We start from the raw sequence: 24697 nt of genomic DNA on the forward strand, positions 1-24697 counted from the left end.
CTCTGTTTCGGCTGCTTCTTTGATGATTTTATAATGTACTGTCCTTTCTCCTGTCTAATCATTTCTCATATGTGGGTTTATAGAAGTTTCATAGCTCAGGAAAAGACGCAGCCTGAAGTTTGACAGCATGCAGTAAAGATTATGAGAAAAATGTAGAATTATATGTATTTGTGTCTCTGAAATGTTCTGTGATGGTAGATTATTACTTAAAGTTGTAGTTAGGGATGTAAAAAGATACCTTTTTTTAGTCATAAAGTGATAAATCTAAATATACACATTGGAAACACATTTTTGGAAAAGTGTGCCAGCTGGAACGGTCTTGTCTTCATGGTAAATTGCCAAAACAAAGTGTAAAGTAAAAAAAAAAAAAAAAACGTGTGGAAGATACTCACCATCAAGAGCTTTCTGAAATCGCCTGTGGGAAACTGTGGTGCCTGAGATGGCTGGCTTCTCAGAGGTTGCGCTAATGTTTGATTGAAAAAGACAGAACAGTCAAAGGAGGTGCGGTGCAAATCCGACAAACAGAGCCTTTGTTCTTTGAGATTTTTTTTGTGTGGCAGCTCACTGAGTATGTAGACTTAGACATAACATTGGCTCAGAGATATGGTAAACATTAAAGTGTGGGAGCTGAGAATGTCCTCTCAAGCCATTCACTTACTAATAAGGCATGGACAAGTGGATGGATGGATGGATGGATGGATGGATGGATGGATAGATAGATAGATAGATAGATAGATAGATAGATAGATAGATAGATAGATAGATAGATAGCTACTTTGAATCTCTTAAGAACAAGCCTGTAGTAAAAAACTCTTGAGAGGAACCAGACTCAAACGGCAACCTCATCCTCATTTGGGCATTTCCACTGTCTGTCTGTCTGTCTGTCTGTCTATCTATCTATCTATCTATCTATCTATCTATCTATCTGTCTATCTTTTATAAAAATTATAAACTTTGCAAATTTTATAGCGCACCTTTTCTGCATGCCAAGTTTTAGTATATCAGATTGTGAATGTTAACCAGAGAGAACCAAAATGTCTGAGAATGCACTGACTTATTTTCATTTAAAACTAGAAATAAACACAGTTTTAGTATTTTAAAAGATTTAAAACAATTAAAAGACATTTTCAATATTTTGAATATTCAGTATGCTTCTTCTAGGTCACTATTTATTATATTGTTAAAAAAAAAAGTCCTTGAGTCTTATCCCTTCTTTCAAAGCACATGTTTAAATAACACTGATAGAGTCTCAATCATGGTCTCAGGCTTATGGACCCCACTGTGTATAAAAAGTAATCAAATTGTAAAGGTGACATGCAGATTATTCCGGATTATCCATCTGTTTCAATCTGATTTTTATATTTGATTGTTTTATTGGAAGATTAAGGGATTATACTTGATATTTTTTTGGTTGTATGTAAACACAGTATTTTATCAACACTTAAAAATTATTTGGTTTGGAGTTCTGGAGTTATTTCTTGGTGTAAACTGTTTCACCTAGTAACAAAATTCGAAGAACATTCTTAGAAATGTGGGCATTTCCCCTTAAAATTTAAGAGATGATCCTAGTAAAGATACACGTTATTCATAATGCATCTTAACCATTAAAAGGGCTCATAAGGTCAAAAATTGTTTGAATTTAACATGTTTAAGAGTTTCTTTAGCAGAGGATAAAAATGAGGAAGAAGATATGTGTTGTATACAATATTTAATGATTGTGAGTTAATAAAATGATACAGATTAGATTGTGTAGGGATTATTTTTGTGACCAATCATATTAGAGATAACATCTTTGACAAAGAACAGAAATATATATATATATTTATATTTAGATTCTGCCGCTGTGTCATTTAGAGATACACTAACATCTCCCAAACAGAGCTGAAATGCCACAGTGGCAGAAATGATATAATTTGTCTCTATGACATTCCTGCACTGTAGTCGGAGATGTTCACATTTACAATTACATTAAAATTATTACATTCATAACATACAGATGTTAGAACATCTCTAACATTATCGGTCACGAACGGAATCCCTACACGATATAGACTCAAATATCTTAACATAGAGACAAAGTAAAGGTTTATAATAGACCAGATTTAAACAGCAAGGATTATTTTATTGGACAACCAATCACAGTCTTCCAAAGAATGTGTCATACCTAGTAACGGGTTTAGCTCCGTCTCCTCTTTAAGATAAAAGTCGTTGTATTTTCCTTGCTCAGAGTTGCTCTGTGATCGGTCCTGACTCACTTTTAAGATAAGATTCATAGTTAGAAAGGTTTAAGCATAATTGGGAGTTCTCTGAGATCTGTGAGATCAGTTCTCTGAGATCACTCTTTATGAATACCGACCCTGGTGTTTCGCTTTCAATACGCTATCTACTTATGTGTTTATTTAAAAAGCATTTCATGGAGGTTTACTGTGCATAAAAAGAAGCAAGTCGTATGCGCTACAATTAAGCTTTTCTGTACTAGAGATGCAGTATGTGGTAAAGAGGGCTGATTTGAGTAAAGTGCTCACTTCAGCAACTCTAACTGAAAAGATTTTTTTTTTTTTTTTTTAAAGAAGGGTTTGTCACTGTCTTTCTTTCTTTCTCTTTCTTTCTTTTTTTGTGTGTGTGTTGTATTTATTCTGGTGTGTAAGGACAAGAGCTTGTTCTAATCAGTGAGACAAAAGCCAATCAATCAAGTCTGGTAGCCTGAACAGAGTGTACGCTCAATTCAGACACTAGTGAGTGAGCAGGCTTTAGGGTACACAGGCTACAGAGAGAACACTAATCAGGAAGATCCTTTAAAAACCCTGGACACTTCTCCTAAAAAGCTTCATCTTGAGCACAGGATCTTGATCATGGTTAACGTGAGGAAATTTCTATGACAGTGATGAACAAATCAGTAGTTTTTTTTTTCATGTCGGGTGACATGCTACTGTACATAATTTACATAGAAACAAATGTGAAAACATAAAAGATATAAAAGACACATGACAGTAAAATGTATAAATAGAGTGAATGGTGAATGTGGTAAAAAGCTGCATGTGTATACAGTTAAATGTGCAATATTTAATTTGATATCTAGCTTTAAATGTAATGCTGTGGTGTGACACACAAGGAATAGAGACCAATTATCTATCTATCTATCTATCTATCTATCTATCTATCTATCTATCTAGCTATCTATCTAGCTATCTATCTAGCTATCTATCTAGCTATCTATGTGTCTATCTAGCTATAGCTTTTTACTAGAGTTTTAGTTTTTTTAACAGTTTCATTACTCTGCATGGATGACTGATGACATGTGGGTATATGAAACACTAATGATAGTATTGTTCAGTACAAGGTTGACCTGCCACACTTTCCTACTTATGACACAGTGAACTCACTTAAACAAATTGAAGACACTAACCAGGCTTTTAATATCTTTTACATCACATGTAAAACCAGAAATTCTGTCCAACTACATGATCTGTCACTTTAGAAACCCGTTATTGTTATTAGTCATCGATAACACGATAATCATGCACTAATATCTGAATTTATTTTTACTTAGAAAGAAATAATTAATAAAATATGTACTAATCACAGACTAATGACTTATGAACTTTAACTACAATGTTAGTCTTATGAATTCATGCCTGAATAAGGACCACCATAAACGTGTTTGTTAGTTAATGTATCAGTTAACATGTACTAAAGGTGTAAATTACATCAAACATCCTCTAGGAGAAAGAATATGAATTAAACATGCATCATTTTAAACTGTTTCTATAATTTGCCATATGCACCTGCTTATACAGATATCATTGGCTGGGTGGTGATTACTTTCATAATCTACTGATATTCAGCAAATGTTTACTACTTGTTTTGCGTCATTCTCCATTCATTTCTCATTATGTCTCACTGAAGTACTAGTATGTGCTCTAAGTGGCTGAGGCCTGGGGAAATTCTGCACTTCTGATGAAAAAGAATACGGCGCACTGACACACACAATATGTCTGTTTTTATTTATAATATTAAGTCATGATTTACTAATGAGGTTCTAATACATGACTTCAAGAAAGGTAACTATGGGATAAATAAAATCTGTCTGTATGTCTGTCTATCTACAATAAAGTTTACAATAATAATTATAAAGCATCCTTCCTCTTGAATTTCCTTTCATGATCAATAATCTATCTATCTATCTATCTATCTATCTATCTATCTATCTATCTATCTATCTATCTATCTATAACAATGATTACAAGTTGAAGATAATACTGATGTTTATTTACCTTTCTTCAAGTCATGTATTTGTACATCATTAGTAAATCCTGACTTACTCATGACTTAATATTACAAATAAATAAAGAAAAACATCCATTTTGGGTGTGTCAATACTCTGTATATGATATAACGATATGCGTCTATATCCAGATAACTTTGTATCAGAAACAAATAACAAGCAAATCTTGAATATTATAATATTTCTCATTATTATTTGCATTGTTTCAAGTTGAAGCTGTCACACCTGCTGTTTCCAACCATATTGTTGCCTCTAATTGCTGGAGTGTTATCTGGTGAAGCTGTCACATTGTGTGAACCTGTCACACCAAAGCAGGATGAACAGAGCCTCGGGGGTCGTATTAGTGATAATGGGGACGTCCTGTCTTCAACCAGGGCACTCAGTGGCAATCTATCCAAAAGGCTGTTCACCCTTTACTGTCCATTCCACTAAAATATCTCAGAGCTTTAACACTTTTTACCAGTACACTAATGCCCCAATCAACCGGCAGAATGAAAATCGACGTTTGAATCAGTATAAACAAATGAATTATTTAGATAGAATTACACAGAATTTTAGTGGTTGAAGATAAACAACTTCAAGATTCAGATGTTTATTAACAAACACTTTGGGAGAGCAGAACACATCTCAGAGAGCAGAAATGGGTTTGGTATCATTATTTAATTTACATAGATAGAAGATAGAAACTTTGTGGGGGGAAAAAATGGAACATTTTAGATTTTTGGACCTTTTCTATGGATATATTGCCCCTAGCAGACTAAGGAAAAAACATAAACACTTATGAAAACTACAAATTCTTGACCTTCTGATTGTCTATCCATCCATCCATCCATCCATTTTCTACCGCTAATCCGGGGCCGGTTCGTGGTTGCAGCAGTCTAAGCAGGGAAGCCCAGACTTCCGTCTCCCCAGACACTTCCTCCAGCTCTTCCGGGGGAATACCAAGGCGTTCCCAGGCCAGCCGAGAGACATAGTCCCTCCAGCATGTCCTAGGTCTTCCCCGGGGCCACCTCCCGGTTGGACATGCCCGGAACACCTCCCCAGGGAGGCGTCCAGGAGGCATCCGGAACAGATGCCCGAGCCACCTTAGCTGACTCCTCTCGATGTGGAGGAGCAGCGGCTCTACTCTGAGCTCCTCCCGGGTGACCGAGCTCCTCACCCTGTCTGATTGTCTACTGTCATATAAATATTAAGCCACTGTGAAGTGTGATGTGACAAAGAAATCCGATGGTAAACATGGACACAACAAAACAGTTTAAAATAAGTTTGTATACTAAATGAGCCCCATTATATTTAATGTCACCCGATTTGGAACGGTCAAATTGCAATATCACATAAAATGTGCAAAACGTTGTAGGAAAAATAATAAAATTAAAAATTAAAATAACGACCCTTTGATTAAATCATTTCTGAGCATATGTGTCCTTTTCCTTTTTTTATTGAGTCTGTAATGATTAATTATTTTTCTTTCATTTTGTATTTTCCCCTTTTTAATGAGATTATAATGAAAAGATGAAAAGCAAACATTTAATTGTTCGATTTTTTTATACTTTTTTGTAACAAGACTATAATGAAGAGCATATATTTATATTTGTTTATTTAATTGTTTCTTTTAGAAGCTGCTAATGAAACATTTGACTTTTCTCCATAAAGCGTCTACCTATAATATGAAGATACCGTTTATTTTAGCGGCTGTTTTTTCACTACGCTTCTCAATTATCACGGAAATGCAGAAGTGCATAAGTTAATGCTCTGTTTGTTTTGCTTTCTTTCTGTTCTACACCTCTGAACGCTTCTGAACTTTCCCCCAATAAAGATTTTCATAGCATCATGAAGAGCTTAAGTGTCAATATTTCACAGCCTGGATTCTCAGCTTTAGTTGGTTTCTGTTGAATCTGTTAAGGAAACAGATGGTAAAACATCAGCCATCTTTTAAGCCGTCTGCTTTATGAAATGATTAGTGAGGCAGCATGGAGAGGTGCCAAAGCAACCGGAAAGAATGCACAGGATTTAGGTATGTGGAGTTAAAAAAAAAGGTGCTCTGCAATTATGATGAAAAAAAATAAAGCCTGCTCCAGAGGTGTCATCAAGTGCTGTGAGCCTCTGCAAAACATTACAACGTAGTGCGCAGAGTTCTGGGGGTTTACTGCGAAGTAGAGATTTTCCACCAAAATACAAACCATGCCCACCTATGCTGCATGACAAGAGCACAGAAATGTCTTAATTAACCATATCCTTCTTAATAACTTTGCCCAAGTGAGGCGTGCCAGCGGTGTTCCATGTCAGCAGAGCCGTGTTTATTATGATGGATGATGCAGAGAGTGTGTGCAGGATACACACGCTTGCCAGATGTACGCTAGCCGTGGCTCGTAGTTTGGGAGAGACAAGAGGAGACGAGTCTCGAGGGGGTGGTCACCAGCTGGTCAGCGCTGCACCCATGACAGCAGGCGCTGATTAACTCTGTTCTGCTCACTAGCTAGTAATAGATGGCACATTGACCTAGACCATCTTCTTCTGCAGTATATTGTATAATGTGCTTCACACCATGGAGAGTTGATGGCACGTCGTCATTTAATTAATGATACCAACAAGATGGGATTCATTCATTCATTCATTCTTACAGTAGCTTGTTTGGTGAGGAAATTGATACTAATTTTGTTTACTTGTTTTTAACTATTTCTACAATTTTCAATTGAATTTTCAATTATTTACCTTTTTACAAATATATCCGTCTGCCAGCAGAATTGTAATCGAGTTATCAGACATTTTCAATTAGTATAAACAAATTAATGATTTTCTAGCTGTAAGTCCAATCAAAAATGAGTCAGGACTCTGTTGGCTTTCAGTGTGAGATGCTTGTTTTCCCCTCTGTTGATAACCTTACATTGAATGTTAATGGTTGAAGATAAACACCTTCAAATTTTAAAAGATTATGAACAAACATAACAACTTGGGGCATCTCAGAGAGCAGAAATGGGTTAGATATCAACATTTACTTTGAAGACAGAAACATTTGTTTGGAAAAACAATGAACATTTTTGTTTTTTGGAACTTTTGTATGATTTTATTGTCCCATGTAGGCTTCTTAAAGCTGCGATTTTCTAGTTTCATATAAATTATTAAGCACCTTTTTTTTTTTTTTTTTTTTTTGGAATTAGTAGACTAGGTAAGATATTTATGAAACTCCAAATTCTAAGTTCCTACTTTCATGTGATCCACAAACCACCACAGTATATTGTGACATGACAAAGCAGTTCAATTCTGAAAGCAAAAACAACAAAGCAGGCAGAAAGTCCATTTCTTGGCCTCTGGTAAAATGAGTTACTTAAATACTTAGAATAATCAGAAAGTTAACTAAATCATTCATTTTGAACAGATTGTAAGTGTTAGCAGATGCTCCAGTACAGGCGGATGATGAATCCGTGGCATGAAGTGATGTCCAGTTATGTCACGATTATCTGTAGATTTGTTTTTTCTCTCACTAAGTGTGTGAACATAGTCATACTGACATCTTAACATGACTCACACAATGTGTTGACACTGAAGCCAACTCACAGCTTTTTTTAAAAAAAATCAAAAACACATGCTCAGGTTAAACATTATCTAATATTATGACATTATGAGTTTTCAACATTTAATATAAAGCCAATATCAAGATATAATCAGTAGTTCAACAACCATAGAAAGAATCTTAGCACTGCTTCTTATTGTTTTCACTAGGTATGTTTAAACCTAGCATCCATATCAGTACTTATGGATCCCACAACCTGCTGAACTACACACAACAGACACCGTAATCTTCAGGTACAACACACAGTCACCTCAGTTAAACATACTGAGGTCAAAAAAAATGGTGCTAGCCAGATTTGAGTAATATATTTTACGTACAATGCAAGGACAGATCACCAAAGCTCAACAAAACAAAATGACCAACACTATGCTAATGTCTTTATGGGTGCAAAAACATGGGAGAACATATGATATATAGCCTTTTTCTTCGGGACCAAGCTTTACTTTTACATTAACCCTTTCCATGAATACACTGGTCTTCGATTCTATTGTCTCCGACACTTTCAATCAGGACAAACTAATAAATAAATTTATTGCTTCCTGTTGGGTTCGTGTGTGTAGAGGACCATGACTCTGTGTGTTTAGCCACTGGTGAGCAGGGCGATGGGAAAGGGTAGGGGTGTGAGCTCCCAGCTGTTCAAACAATTCACACCTCTCTACAATAACACTGGTACAGAGATAAAACAGACAGGACAACTAAAGTGTTTTGATAATAAACCATTGTGTATGACTGCCACAATAAAAGGTTTCCGTTTAAATCTTTAGTATGCTAGGTAAAAGAATTACTAATAAACATCCAAACCTGCAAATTCTTTAACCCCTGTGTGTCTGCTTTCATATCAGCCATTAAACATTACAGTGAAGTGTGATGTCACAAATATTAAATGAAGTGATTAAAACAGGCTTTAAAAAAGGAAGAAAGAAAGAACTTCCCTGCAATTTTAAATAAAAAAATAAAAATAGCTGAGTGCTGATCTCATTTAAACAATTCATATATATATATATATATATATATATATATATATATATATATATATATATATATATATATATATAAATGATAAATTTTCAATTTGAATTGAGCCGTAATGAGCAGGCCACAGGTGACAGTGTGGAGGACAAACTCCCTGAGATGATATGCACTGCTTGGGGCAGTGGTAGCTCAAGTGGTTAAAACTCTGGGTTGTTACGTAATTGCGGTTCAAACTGCCGCTGTGGCCATTGAGCAAGGCCCTTAACTCTCTCTGCTCCAGTGGTGCTGTGTCATGTCTGACCCATTCTTACCCCAACCTTAAAAGTTGGGATATGCAAAGAAAGAATTTCACTGTGCTGTAATGTGTGACAAAATAAATGTTTTCTATTCTATGAGGAAAAACATTGATAGGTACCAGATCTGTGTGTCACTGGTTAGTGTGATTATGTCATTTCCATTATATAACTGTTTACTATATGGTCAAAAATAATCACATTAGGCTATATTCAACTTGCTTGCTTGATCAAACTTGAAGAGAAAAGGAAAAAATAACAAGTTGATATGAGGGACATCTTACTTAATAGAGAGGAGAGTTTACGAAAGATTATTACTGCTCACTATACATAGCAGGCTATAGGGTCTCAGAAGCCATTAGCATTAGCTCTGCTATTCCCAATGGCACTGGGTAAACCTTCATTGGGAATAAGACCTGACATTTTTCTTTTCCTTGCCTCTTGAAGTACTATTGCTTGTTGAACCCAGAAGCTGGCCTTGTCACTTTTAATTTGCAAGCTATCTGTGCTATTGCGGAACGATGGCAAGTCCCTAATTTCAGCCCCAATTAACCTTCATGTTCTGGTCACTACTTAGAAATAGATGTATCATTGACCTGAGGTGAATATCTAAATGGACTGTAGCATAAATACAGCTTTGAATATAATTTTTCATGCTCGTAAAAGAAACTGAAGCGAGCACATGAACTTCCATGACTGTAAGATGCTGTAAGTGTAGGTGTGAGGTGGCGAAGCAAGGGCAAAAAAAGTGTGGTTTATTTTTTTTATATTTTAAAGCAAGCCATTAGAATTATAATTTTGTGTCTGTTCCATTGACTTAACATGTATATTTCAGTCTAATTCAGTCAGCTTCAGTCTATTTTTCACCCTCCACAATTCTTCATACTTTCTAAATAGCTTAACTTTTTTTTTTTTTTTTGTAAAAATTCAGTCAGGCATTTAGGGTCCTATAAATAAGATCTACTTTTTGTATCCCTTTAACCAGTACACTTGTGTTCCTTTACTTTACTTGCCAGTGTGGAATAGAAAAAGACTTCTGGGACATTTTCAATCAGTATAAAGAAATAAATTATTTTACCGCCACAAGTCTGGTATAAAATAAAAAATTCAGGACTTTGGTTTTCAGTGTGAGACATATTTTCCCCTCTGTTGATAATCTTATACAGAATTTTAGTGGTTGAAAATAGCAAATTTTATGTTTATGAACAAGCACTTGGGGCATCTCAGAGAGCAGAAATGGGTTTGATATCACCATTTATTTTGAAAACAGAAAATTTGGATAAAAATAACTAACAATTTTTGTCTTTTTGGAACTTTTCTATGAATTTTGACCCACTACGTTAGATAAAAACAAAAATACTTATAAACTACAAATTCGAAAAGCCCTGCGTGTCTATTTTCCTATGAACAATTAAACACCACTGTGCAGTGTGACATGACAAAGACATTCAATGACGAACATGGACACAACAAAACTTCAAATTCCATTTGGCTTCTCGGAAAAGTGTCTTAAAAGATATATTAACAGGTTAAGTCTAGAGGTGTGTATTACTGGGAAGTTATTGCAGGCTAGAACAAATAGACAGCATATTTTAGCAAAAATAACAAGAAGGATTTAAAATAATGATGAACTGTCAGAGTCCAAATTCACACTTCAGACCTATTATTACGGGTTTTGCCAGGGATTTCTACGTTGGGTTTAATTGTAAACCCAATTTTAACTTTTAGCAAGAATGGGAAATGATTGTGGAAGTGAGCTAACCGGGACAGGAAGGTATGACCTTCTCTATAAGGTCATGCGGTCACAAATGAAGGACAGTGATAGACTGAGATGCAAAATATGATGGTTTGATCGGGACGAACATGACAGTTCCATATTTGGCAGATATATTAAATGTGGCTTCTAGCACAAACTGGACAATTCATCATCAGCAGTTTATGAGCAGTGCACCACCAAATGAACGTAAAAGCAAATAGAACTTGACTGCAGCTACACATGGGTCATTTCAATAAAAGCATGACAGCATTGCATTGATTTCTTGCTATAGGATTTATGACTGCTGTGTTCTTTATCCTTCAGGCTAGTTAATGACCTGGTCTAATTTTTGATTGGATTTAATCTGTTTCTGTTACAGATTAGCATTTTGGAACGGCAAATATTTGACTTTCTTGGTTATCAGTGGGCGCCGATCCTCACAAACTTCATCCACATCATCACAGTGATTCTGGGCCTGTTTGGGACGGTGCAGTTCAGGCCAAGATACGTCACCGGGGTGAGTTTAGACACTGTGTAGACATTAATATTCTTAATAAACAAAAACATGGGATACTATTAATGTTTTGTCAAAATTCATATATCATGCAATAATTTAAATAAAAAAGATCTATAAAAATATAGATATAATAGATCTATATAAAGATATAGAAAAGGAGAATATCTGTCTAAATATTAAATGTATGAAAGGGTAAAATGAGTGTAATTTCTGTAAAATTCTACATTATTTTCTGATACTTCTAAAACAACAATATAAAAATTATAATAATAGCAATAATAATAATAACAATAATAATAATAATAATTGTTGTTACTACTACTAATATTATTATTATTATTATTATTATTATTATTACCTTTTGGAGAATGTTCTTTCAAATTGTGGTTCTTAAAAGGATGTGTAATTAAGGCTTCTTAACTTTCTAAAAGGATTGGACATACTGTAAAACACACTGATAATGAACAATGTTCTGTTACAGAACATTTAGTTTCCTTTAAACCTTAAAAATCTATTAAAGATATAAAACTCTGTACTTTCAGAACCCGTATAAAATGTTCTTTAAAAAACATGTCCTACATCTCTGTTGATCCAAGACGCTGCTGATTCTCTGACTGAATCTGATCGCGCAGCATCGAAGACAATAATTCATTTTCAACAGGATGAGAATCAACGTTCCGATAATTTGTGTCATGTGGTGTCTGACTGAAATTAAAGGCCTTGTTATGACAGCATGTCAGTAAAATCAGGTACAATCTTTGAAAAAAAAAATTCCCCAGCTTGTGTAGTGCTTTGAGATATGGATGTTCTGAAGGACAACGCTATCACACTCAGGCTGTGTCAGCTTACCAATATATAGCAGATTTCTTTTTCTGCCTCGGGGATCAGTTCAGAAGCAACGACTTCTTTTTATTTTCTCTATCAAACATCCTGACTGTGGTGTGATCATAAACTAGTATGAAGAAATTTTGTGATAAGGAAATAGGAATTACTTTTACTGTTATTGGGTTTGGGAATCAGTGTCATAATGTCATGCTATATGCGATATCTCAGAGACCTTGCTTCTCTATTTTTATTTCCATGCAGGAAACTATAAAATACAGTGGTGTTATATATTTTTATTATTACATCAAACATGTCCCAACAATATGATGGATTTCCCATAAGTAATTGTCATGATGTTTCCAAGACACATATGTCTGCTAGACTTAAATGTTTGTTAACTAAGATAATAATAATCAGTTATATCAAATATCACACATCTCGTATATCATAAATTACTATAATGGTGCGTTCAAGTCATTTCAGGAATATTGTATTTGTGAGATAACCCACATGAACAGCATAACAAAGTCAGAATAGGGAATCTTTGCTTTTGAGTGGAAAAATTTCTGATTTGGGGGTGTGTCAGTAAAAAAAAAACTTTTTTAGAAGCTGATTTCAGACGTTTTTCAGACAAAATTACAATAAAACAAGATAATACAATGTACAGTGTTCAGTTATGGTACAATACTTTAGATAAATGTGTTTTAAAAACATTAACAAAGTGAAACACACCTAATGAGCATTCTTTACTTTTAATTTTCTAGAAGTGGACTCACAAAACCTTGCTGTATTTTCAAGAGAAGGCACTTATATGCTTTACTCTGACCAAAGAATGCAGTTGACATTGTAGTTACAACTTCCCTCTTTGTTATTTTAAAAAAATACATTTGAGCAGAAATTCCTAGCTAACAAGGAACATTATGAGAATATTCAGTAATATATATCAAAGGTTTTTGCAGTGTTCTCTAAACTTCAGGCTATAATGAGTTCTGGTTTCACAAGAACTTTTTGGAAACCATATGTTAACCTTCTGATAATAACCTTAAGGGGCTTTTTTTTACACCTGGTCACTTCATGCGTTTTCTGTGATCGGATAGCTGCATGTTAAAAAGACCAGGTCTAAATGCCCTCTGAAACGTTTTCGAGACAGATATAAATCCGATCGTTCAAACCACTTCAGGAGGTGGTCTGGGACACATTTCAGATGAAACTGGACAGGTGTAAATGAATGTGGTTGTTCAAGACACATACGTCAGCGCTATACTCCTCGCAAACCGAAGTACATCAGATAGCTGTCAGATCAGAGAAAACACATGAAGTGACCAGGTGTAAAAAGGCCCTAAATTTTTCTTCAATGTCATTTCAACATTTATATAATTTACCTTATGTGGGAAAAATAAATCCAAACACCTGGTTCATTTCTTGCTACTGGTTTCATTCAGAAAACTTTGCTACTTTAAAATAGTTAGATTTGTGTTTTTTCTGTCTCCAATTAGAGAATGTGCTGCATAAACATACACAAAAAAACCTGAACATGATGGGATTTTCATCTAGTTTCATCTAGCTCTGAAAATCACACACATCTATATGACAGTCAAAAGCTCTAGTGTTTAAATTGCAATAAAATGAGACCTACTGTTAGGGGGACTCCGGTTTCACTTATCCACTCGTGTAGTGGATGGGAAAGCGGACAGGTATCCGAAGAATTTAGAGAAAGCGTGTGGCTTGATAGGGAGTAATGACAGTGTAGGTATATAAATTGGTGCAAACATAAATCAGGGGAACATGCGGGGGGAAGCTTGTCACTGTAAATATATATATATGTATATACATATGAGTCCGGGTCATATGTATTACCGCTATGCACTCTGATACATATTACCACTCTGAGACTCAATCGAAAACCTTTTTTCTAACTCCTAAGGATATATCTATTACCTCTCAAAGCGCCACGCGATACATATTACCACCCTGAACTCTGGCACGCCGCCGAGCGCCAAAACTCAGGGTCTAAAATAGCATTGTGGGCAGGTGTCGCAAATTGCACTAATTGTAGGTACATGACCCAGAGCCTATAAAGAGGCTGGTGCTGATGTTACAGTGCCCCCGCCCTTTAGGTTCCCAGGCTCACTGCTCAGCCTCTCCGTAAAGTCCTAACCAGCTCTGGGTCCAAGATGTCTCCTTAGACCCAGAGCCCTCTCAATCAACCAGGTAATGAATACTTCTCCCGCCCAGCTTTGGCAGCTTGGTGGACCTGGGTTTCAAACTCACATCCTTCCAATCAGTTGTCCAGTGCCTTAAACACAAATGATCACATCACCATTGCAAGATGCAGGAAAACATTAACCAAAGTCATGAAATTCTCATTACACAATAAATGTATGCAATAATATGCACATTAAGTGTCCTTAGGAACCAAATTATTCAATACCTGTATCAGCGAACGCGGGATAAAAACGGACCCAAATGCAGGACAGCTTAACAGAAAAGGGATTTAATAACCAAAAAAAACACGAAACAGGACACAGACAAAACCAGACATGAAGACAAGAGGATTCCGCGCTGCACAATGCAACGCGGCTCAACTAAATAATACAAATAATCAATAAACATGAGGGACAGGTGTGCAGAGGCGGGGCGGAAAAGACAAGGGCGGGGCAGACACGTGAACATGAAACATAAACAAAAGGCACATGGCCAAAGTCCAGGCAGAGTCCTGACAGAACCCCCCCTCAAGGCGCGGCTCCCGACGCGCCAAACCGTCCTGACAGTCCCGACGGGTTCAGGAGGGGGGGAGCAAGGCACACGGCGAGGCAGGTGGGGGGAGCAAGGCACACGGCGAGGCAGGTGGGGGGAGCAAGGCACACGGCGAGGCAGGTGGGGGGAGCAAGGCACACGGCGGCGCAGCCAGAGTGGCCGAGCGACGTCCACAGCCGAACAGGAGGGCCGAGCGACGTCCACAGCCGAACAGGAGGGCCGAGCGACGTCCACAGCCGAACAGGAGGGCCGAGCGACGTCCACAGCCGAACAGGAGGGCCGAGCGACGTCCACAGCCGAACAGGAGGGCCCGAGCACAGCCCCCGACGCACCGCAGCCAGACCCACCTCTCGAGAACCAGGAAAAGGGGAGGGAGGGCAGGGAAAAAACAAAATCCTCCACAGAACAGAAAAAAAATCCAGGGGGTAAAACACGGGCCTGCAACACCCCCCGCGGACAGGAAGTGGGGCGGCGTCCTCCAAGGAAACCGGATGTGAAGCGACGCCCCCCACCGGACAGATGCGGGGCGATGTCACAGGTCACCGAAAAAACAAAACTCGGGCTGGTGACACGGCCCGCAACCAGGAAGTGAGCGGCGTCCCCCACCGGAAAAATGCGGACCGATGTCACCAAAACCCGCAAAGTCCAGGGGAGAAAAAAAAATAAAATAAATGCTCCCGAGCGGCCGGTCCAAGCTTCAGCTGTCCTGCTGGGTCCTGGTCTGGCGGAATCCTTCTGTCAGTGAACGTGGGATAAAAACGGACCCAAATGCAGGACAGCGTAACAAAAACAGGATTTAATAACCAAAAAACACGAAACAGGACACAGACAAAACCAGACATGAAGACAAGAGGATTCCGCGCTGCACAATGCAACGCGGCTCAACTAAATAATACAAATAATCAATAAACATGAGGGACAGGTGTGCAGAGGCGGGGCGGAAAAGACAAGGGCGGGGCAGACACGTGAACATGAAACATAAACAAAAGGCACATGGCCAAAGTCCAGGCAGAGTCCTGACAACCTGGAGGTTACAGTTTCCATCATGTATATTATTATTTCTTCTTCTTCTTTTTCTTCTTCTTCTTCTTCTTCTTCTTCTTCTTCTTCACTTACAGTCCAGACAGCAACTCAGATTTGAAAAGGCAAAAATTAAACGTCTTTTTATCAGACTACCTCTTTTTTTAACTCTGAGACTGAAATATAAACACGCAAAAAGTCACGGAATAAAATATAAAATATGGACCTTCTCCAACTGAATCTTCTTCACAGGAATGTAAAATTTCAAGCTGTTCTAATTGAAGTCAATGATCAGTTTTTCTCCAAAGTTTAAGATCAGTGGGAGGCTCTTTATAAACTGGTCCTTTGTTAAAGCCTCTTGCGTCTGTATCGTAGTCCCATCCCATCCCCACCCCAGGCGATGTGTAAATGAGAAAACACTTTTCTGCACCTGAGACCTTTCCAAGGCCATCGTCAATAAAATCCCAGCTTAGTCTGGTGCATTACTCTGCTATAAAGCTACACGGCATCCATCTTAGTCATGTTCTCAAGGTTTGCTAGGATTGATTTGCTGTTGCTCCGACTTTGTTGACGGAAAAGACATCGGCGCCGGTTTCTAATTCTCTTAATGTCTGTTTTTCCACTGAGCCAAATTGGCCTTCTAAGGCCTTCACACAAAGCAACAAAAAATACCTATGACATGTGCCAGTCTAGAGAACAACACTCGTCTTGCGCTCTGAGCGCTCTGAGTCACTCAGCATTGATACGTTCTTGCCTGCTAAAATGAAAGATTCTGGCTCAGCTTCTCACAGGTAACCGGAATTGATTTTCCATTTCTGGCTGACGGTCTACTTATTTTTCATTTCAGTCACATCAGCTATGTATGATTTGATCTAAAAGCACAGCCAGCTTAACATTATAGAGCCAACATGACAACAACATAAAAAAAGGTTACTAATAGTTGCCACTATTTTTTACAGCTTTACTAAGCACTTTTATTATTCTCATTTCCTCCTCAAGGACAAGCAGAGCATGTGTTTAACAGACTGAAAATCTTTTTATTTAATTTTTTATTTAAATCTCCATGATCTTGCATGCTCATTGTTTCTGATTTGTGTCATGCTGTTTTGAAAGCTTCAGCACGCACAGCGGGGAGCACGTGTGCTAAACACACTCCTACACACACTCCTACATGGCAACTCTGCTTTAGTGGGCAAAAGCAGGTCTCAGTTTTGTGGAGGACGGGGTTGAGGTTCACGGATGACACGATTAATTATGGAACAAACCTACTCATCCTTTTGCTAACCAACGAGTCACTCGTATGGGAAAAATGTCAGGTTTATCTAGCCTGTTAACATTCACGGTTTGAGATTAAGCCCTATTTGGACTGGATTTTTTTTTTTTTTTACAAAAACTTGAAAGTGTTTTATTTTTTAAGCACTTTTAACAATGCATTTTTAGCTTTAGAGGAATAGAAAAAATCTGCATATAATTATAGAATTTTAAAATGTATATTTATGTACATATTTAAATGGTATTTTTTTGTATATTTAGATCACTATTATATATATTATATATAATCACCAGTCAATATACAGCAAATTCCATTTTATCGTACAGCTTATTTTATTTACATTTACTTTTATTTGACTATTTGTATTTGTAATTCATTTTTATAACCCAGACAATCATAAATAGCATTTTACTTGTCGTCTTGCATGTCGTTTATAATTTATTTTTATGTTTTTTTTTTGACAAGTAAAATTTGAATTCTTTTAAAGTTGGCAAGGAAATATTTCATGAGATGATATGAGGAAGAAACCTTGAGAGGAACCAGACTTATCCTGGTGATATCGAATTGTAATTAATGCCATTGTACATAATTTCCTCGTTTGGCAGACACTTTTATCCAGAGTGACTTACATTTATCTTATTTATACAACTAAGCACTTGAGGATTAAGGCCTTGGTCAAAGGCCCAGCAGTGGCATCTTGGCAATTTAAATTCACAACCTTCTGAACTTTCAGTAGTCCAACATCTTAACCCCAGAGCTAGCACTTCTCCACAAGAGGAAGTGAAGTAACATCATTATTAACAAAATATCTCTAGGCTTTTAGTCATGACTGAATCTATCTTGTGAGTCATTTTTACAAACTGCTCACTTTTGTTAAGATTATGCCATATTTTGCCATCTAAAAAAAGCACATGAAGAAATAACCCCAGGCAATTTACTAGATCATATTGGAATTGAAATGGTGGTAAAAAAATTCCTTTAAAATCCTGGTGAACAAGGACTCATGTTATTTCTTCAGTATAAACTCTCCAGACACTCCAGGAAGCACTCTTTTTCTTACCTCTCCTACAAACATAAACCGAGTATTGGATGATCACAATACAAGAATATGTATATATAATGATTTGTAAAGCTGCTTTGAGACAATGACCATTGTTAAAAGTGCTATACAAATAAAATGTAATATTAGATTAGATTAGATTAGATTCAACTTTGTCATAATTGTCATTACACATGTACAAGTACAAGGCAACGAAATGCAGTTTAGGTCTAACCAGAGTGCAATAGTAGCAAGTGCAGGATATAGTGTTTACAAGAGTTAAATAAGTTAAATAAAGTGGTAATATGGAAGTAATTTACAGATGTGTGTGTACTATGAACATAATGTACAGATGGCTATAACTATAAATTGAAATTTACTGAAATTTACTGAAATTATAATCTAAAATAGGTCACGACAAAGATTTTTGTGTTTGAAGACAAACTTTAGATGTTTTTGAAGAAGCATTTTAGGCATCTCATAGAGCAGAAATGAGCATGCTATCACCATTTACTTTGAAGATAAAAACAATTGTGAAAAAAGATGAATATTTTTTGTTTTTTTCTGCCATTTTTAATGAATATTTTGCCCCCAGCGGGCTGGATAAAACAGAAATACTTTAAATAAAAAGTACAAATTCTGTGTGTGTTGTGTGTGTAGAATTTTAATATTTGAATATAATGCCTTTAAATTTCCAGTGCTTAGAGATCTCAGAGAGCAGAAATGAGTATGATATTATATGGTTTACTTTGACGATAGATACATTTTTAGAGGAAAGAAAACCAACTTTTATTCTATGAATTTATTGCCCCTAGTAGGCTAGGTAAAAAACAAAACAAAAAAAAACCAAATAATTAGGCAAAAGATAAATGTTCTTAAAGTTCTTTCTCATATCATCTCAGGGAGTTTTTGCACAATATTAGACATCTTAATTTAATGTTTAATGTTCCTTATTTTATTTTTGTGATTTTTTTATTTATTTTTGGTAAAAAAATAAATTAAAAAACATGTATGTGGAATTCTTACAGCACAAAGCCAACCCCATGTCTGTGATTTATACATTTGAAAATCGATTCTAAATTTTAACACAAGTTTCCTTCAGACAACATTGTTTGGAAATCTTAACTTGTCCATATAATACATTTATATCTTTTCTGTTGTTGTTTTCTTTTCCCCCAGTATGCAGTCTGGCTGGTGCTCTGGGTCACCTGGAACATCTTTGTCATCTGCTTCTACCTGGAAGTGGGTGACCTTTCCAAGGTAATGGATCTTCACTTGGTTTGTAATACAGGGCTGCAATTTATTTCCAAGGCATAGATCTGTTTTCTAGATAGCACAGAACAATCTTGCCAGTTGTTTGCAGGTTCGTTTTCATCACATATCTCATAAATTGTTCGCTGTAACGTCTTTCACTCTCAAAGAGATGTTCTGCATACGAGGTCACTGCCGAGAGCAAAATCCTTCCTGTCAACAGCAACAGCGAGCTAAAGCACTAGTTCCTGGTTTATTGTAGCCTTTCTTCTATAATACTTTCATATACATGCAAATATGTAAGAAATGCATTTTATTGCTTTTTTCACTATTTTCTTTGCCTCTGCTTTTATTTTAAAGGAAAAATGATTCTCCTCCATCTGTTATATATGTAGAAAAAATTTAGTATAATTAAAATGTCAAGATGTCAGATATTGTGCCCAATTAAATGCCAAACCAGGCATGTAAGTTGATTTTCGGATTCGTCAAGCACTCCATGTACCGCGTTTTCATTTTCCAAGTAGCGCCGCTTCCCCTCAAGCAAACGAGACACCTCCGGATCTTATTTTGATTTCTCGTTTTTAAAGCTTGCTCCTTATCATCTGTGCAAATGACAGCCGTTGAACAGAACTAGACTTCAACTACATGAGTGCCTCCCTCTCGCACCTTCATTAATCCAGGCCAAATATCATTGCTGCTGCTGCTGTCATCGCTTCCAAGGTCATATGTGTTACACACTTCATCCCGACTAGCGTATGATGTTAGGTGGTAGTCTGGAACAACGTCATTGGATAGAAGAAGATAGAAATAAACACAACGCCAGATGGCTGTTGGGTCATTTATGAGTTTCTGTCAGTCATGCAGCAGATCATGAAATAGAATTGTTAGAATTGAATGATAATACCGGGAGTGGTAATGCTGGATTACCCGACAGAACAGCACTCTATTCTTAATGATGAGAAATGGCCCGTAGCTACAGTAATGGGATTGTTTTGTTGGTTCCTCAGCTACAGATCTTCACTGGAGATTGATTACTGGATCATTAAATCACACCGTCGGTTGCGAGTCAATCAGAGCTCCAAGTCGGTCTGTCACGACTGTATAATCTTATCACTGATCTCGTATTTCACAAAAAAAACTTATAACAGACTAATATCTTTTCAATGCGTCTTTCTTCACACTGATCTGGTTATTTATAGATCTCCAGAAAGCCTTTCAGATCTATTTTCAGGTCATCTCATCTTCCTGTGATATAATTCTCTCACTTAGTTTAAAGACAGATAAAACATGATTATCTAAGAAAGAGAAGAAAGAAAGCATTCCACGCTTTTTTCTGAGTGAAAGCTTCCATCTGTTGTATCGAAGATGTTTTCAGCTTTGTTGATTTTATAAAATCTTCACGACTTTGCTTTACTGTCTGTTTTTTATTTCACATGAAAAGCTATACAATCAGTTACGTGTTGGGAAACAGTGTGTCTGGCTTATGATTTATAGTCGAGTCATAACTTATGTAGCAACAAATCCTTACATATTCTGACAAGAAAATTACATGATGTAGTAAATTCACCAAAGAAAACGTGACACATTTGAAAATAATTTTTTACTTTGAGGTTTTCTTAACTGACTCTGGTTAGTTACTCTGTTATTTAAGAATAACAAATGAGAAGCTCTGGTATTAATAAGCTTTTGCCAGGTCAACTCTGTCTTACACAGCAACGCCTACAAACATGGCCACCCTGAAACTACAAATCTCAGCTTCACACACCATGGTTTACAGTCTCCGGTGTTGTAACACACACACTTTACTAAGCCTTTTGTTTGTACAGCACACTATTATGGGTTTGTGGTTTATTTCCTCTGTTTTAATTTTCTACTTAAATTTTCTAAATATGCAGTAAAGCAGCTTATTAACTGATGTTTGTGTGAATGTTCATGAATCATACCCGTATAACAGTTTATTCAATCCAGCACAAAATAAAATCCTACATAACAACAGAACAACATACAGTAAACGTACATCATTTTTGTAAATAGCGGAACTTGCTGTAGCATCCCAAATGGTGCACTACACATGAGACACTTTAAGAAATTGTATTTTTTATTTTGAATATTTCTGTTTTTATCTTGCCTACTAGGGGTAAAATATTTATAGAAGCAATTAAAAAAAAGTCAATTTATTTTTCACACAAATGTTTCTATCTTCAGAGGAAATGGTGACATCAAACCCAAGTGCTAATTTAAAATTTCAAGTTGTTTATCTTCAACCACTGAAATTCCCTTAAATTCTCTTAAATATTATAAATGTCTTGATAGTTCGATCTTTAAGCCAGTGTCCTGATAAAATCAGTTAATGATTCGTTCATGTTCGCCAGTATAATGCCAGCCAGGACAACAAAAATGAGTCATGTTTATGAAGAACCTCTTTTTTCTTGAGAGCAGTCATGACATGCTGATGCTCTGCTAATGTCTATGAAATATTATGAAATTGTGGAGATACAGTAGAAATTGATTGTAATGCAGAAGCAGACTTCAGGGTTGGATGCCTATCTGTCCATTTGGATTAATATATATATATATATATATATATATATATATATATATATATATATATATATATATATATATATATATATATATATATATATTAGTATATATATAGTATATATATACTATATACTATAGGAGCACAAGGTGCTTTCCAGTAAAACAGCAATAGACAATAAAATATAAGAACACAATGAACATAAAATAGCAGTATATATAGAGAGACAGAGATCTAAAATTCTTCCTTTTTTTATCTGAACACGTATGCTCTAGTAGCTTCTGAACTGATGCTGAGCTGCTGAGATAAAGATTGTATTAATACTATCTTGCAGCCATTATTGCGTGAAATCATTGCGTGATTAGCTTCTTATCAAGCATTTACATTTTCCTCTTCCACTTGTAGCACGGTGCTCTTTAAGAAGCCAGGCCAAGTCAATGCGGTTATTTCCCCCCTAGGCTCACACCGGCCATTTGCTGTTGTCCAGTTAGATTTTTGAAAGCTTTGAAGATTTTCCTCCTGGCAGGCTGTCAGTGCTGCGGCACAGAGGAGTGAAAACAAAACAAAAAAAAATAATAATCCAAAAGCTTCAGCCTGCACTGCTCAAGAGCTCTTCCGCTGCTTTTAGAGGAGCCTTGCATCTTCAGCATCTTTACGTCCCCCAAGTGATCTTGTCAGTTGGCAGAAATGAAAAGTGGTTGGCAGCATTTCATCTCGTGTTAAACTGGCAAAATGATTACGGCAATACAAGATTATTCAGTTCTATTTTAACGAGCTAGCAATGGCGTATTAGTTATTGTGATTTATCTCATGTCCTGGTTGCATCTCACTGTAATGCATTTAACCAGGAATGAATTTGGCACTCTGTGGTGGCAAATGTAATTGGGTTAGATCAGCAGCATAAACAAATGAAGATTAATAGGTGAGGAATCCCCAATCTTGCTTGGTGCACTCCATCTCTCATGTGAAAGCAACCTGCAACCTCTTTGTGCCGAAAGGCTGAAATCAGAAAGTAGAAAAAGTGACCGGAGTGACACAAATACAGTTTTGCTCCTTGGGAAAAAAAATCCAATCTGCCATTTGCCATTGCAGGTCAATCTAATTTGCACTTGCAGAGAAAGGTAATATCGTCTGTCTTCCTCACAACACGGATGATGAGTCTCCAACCATGATGTCCTCATACAGCACACACAGATCCGCCCGATGTCGAAAAAATGACATCTTATCTTTGTGCTTAAATATTCAAGTGGTTACTGTCAGTCCCTGGCCATGGGTTGTGTCTTTATGTTTGGAACAGGATACAATAGGCTTTATAGGGATAGACTCTGAGAAGTTGTGGCAGAAGTAGACAAGAGAGATAGCGAGAGAAAGAGATAGAAAGGCAGAGCAAGTAAATAACACAGCAACGTCTTCTAGTCTGTGTGTATATTCAGGCAATTTGGCAGAAATTGTAGCTGTTCGTTGTGGCCAGAACATGAGACATTAACCAGCAGCTTAGCTGTGCCTAAGAACCCAACTGCTTTTCCTCAAGGATATGTGAATATGTAAACTTCTCTTCCTTTCTCTACTTTTGTGCTTAGTTCCATATTTTAACACAGGCAGATTTTCCGCAGACCAACCAATAAAACATTTTCTGCTTCAGAAATGAATGTATGGAGAATGTTACTTTGAATAAAAAAATAGTTTTTGTTTACAAACTACAAACGTTGGCTATTCTTAACACTTATTTATCCTTTATTCCTATGTTAGGAAATTATAAAATCACTTCAATCAATATATATATTTTTAATATACTTAAATACCCCTAACTATATATGTTCTAGTTTCTTCTTTTTATATATATGTATATGAGAGAGAAAGAGAGAGAGAGAGAGAGAAAGAGAGAGACAGACAGACAGTAAGAGAGAGAGTGACAGAGGAGAGGGAGAGAGAGAAACAGAGAGACAGTGACACCGAGAGAGAGAGAGAGAAAGGCAGACAGACAGACAGACAATCAGTAAGAGAGAGTGACAGAGGAGAGAGAGAGAGAGAGAGAGAGAGAGAGAGAGAGAGAGAGAGAGAGAGAGTTGAATATTACTATTGTACTATTGTTACAACTTGAAAAACAGAAAATCCAAAATACACATATCCGGATTCTTATAGAATGTGATATGTGAATAAATAATTAATGTATGAGCTTGTTAAACAAAGCATGAAAATGCTTTTAAAGGGTAAAAGAGATGCATTTAGTTCATAAATATATACAGTACATTCTAACAACCGCTGCTGTAATCATCAAGACGTTCACCCTTGGACTCTTACTTATGAACTGCTCATACTGAAAATAATGTCAACATACTCAGTACATGTTTTTCTTTACACTTTTACACCTATATACTGTAACGATGTAGAATCCCATTATTCTGTAACTCAGAATAAGACACATCTCCTTTTCACTCTGCTCCTTCTCAGGTTTTCTCCCTTGTCTCAGGCAGATTTTGTTTACACCGTTGCCTCTGGCTTGCATATTAGGGATGTAAATCTAATAGAAGGATTTATATAAAAAGATAAATGTACAAAAGGTAAAAGAAAAATAAAAGATGGACACTGGCATTGT

General features: G+C 36.4%; 1 protein-coding gene across 3 annotated transcripts in view; it reads left to right on the forward strand.

Annotated features, from left to right (window-relative positions):
- nkain2 (sodium/potassium transporting ATPase interacting 2) overlaps positions 1–24697 on the forward strand; it is a 193055-nt gene that overhangs the window by 64187 nt on the left and 104171 nt on the right. For all 3 annotated transcript variants that reach the window (XM_060864968.1, XM_060864967.1, XM_060864969.1), the window contains 2 exons: positions 11257–11394; positions 19488–19568. In XM_060864968.1, coding sequence (XP_060720951.1) covers positions 11257–11394; positions 19488–19568 — 219 coding nt within the window. The remainder of the gene's footprint in view (positions 1–11256; positions 11395–19487; positions 19569–24697) is intronic.

The sequence above is a fragment of the Tachysurus vachellii genome, chromosome 3 (assembly GCF_030014155.1).
Source record: "Tachysurus vachellii isolate PV-2020 chromosome 3, HZAU_Pvac_v1, whole genome shotgun sequence".
Classification (NCBI taxonomy): Eukaryota; Metazoa; Chordata; class Actinopteri; order Siluriformes; family Bagridae; genus Tachysurus; species Tachysurus vachellii.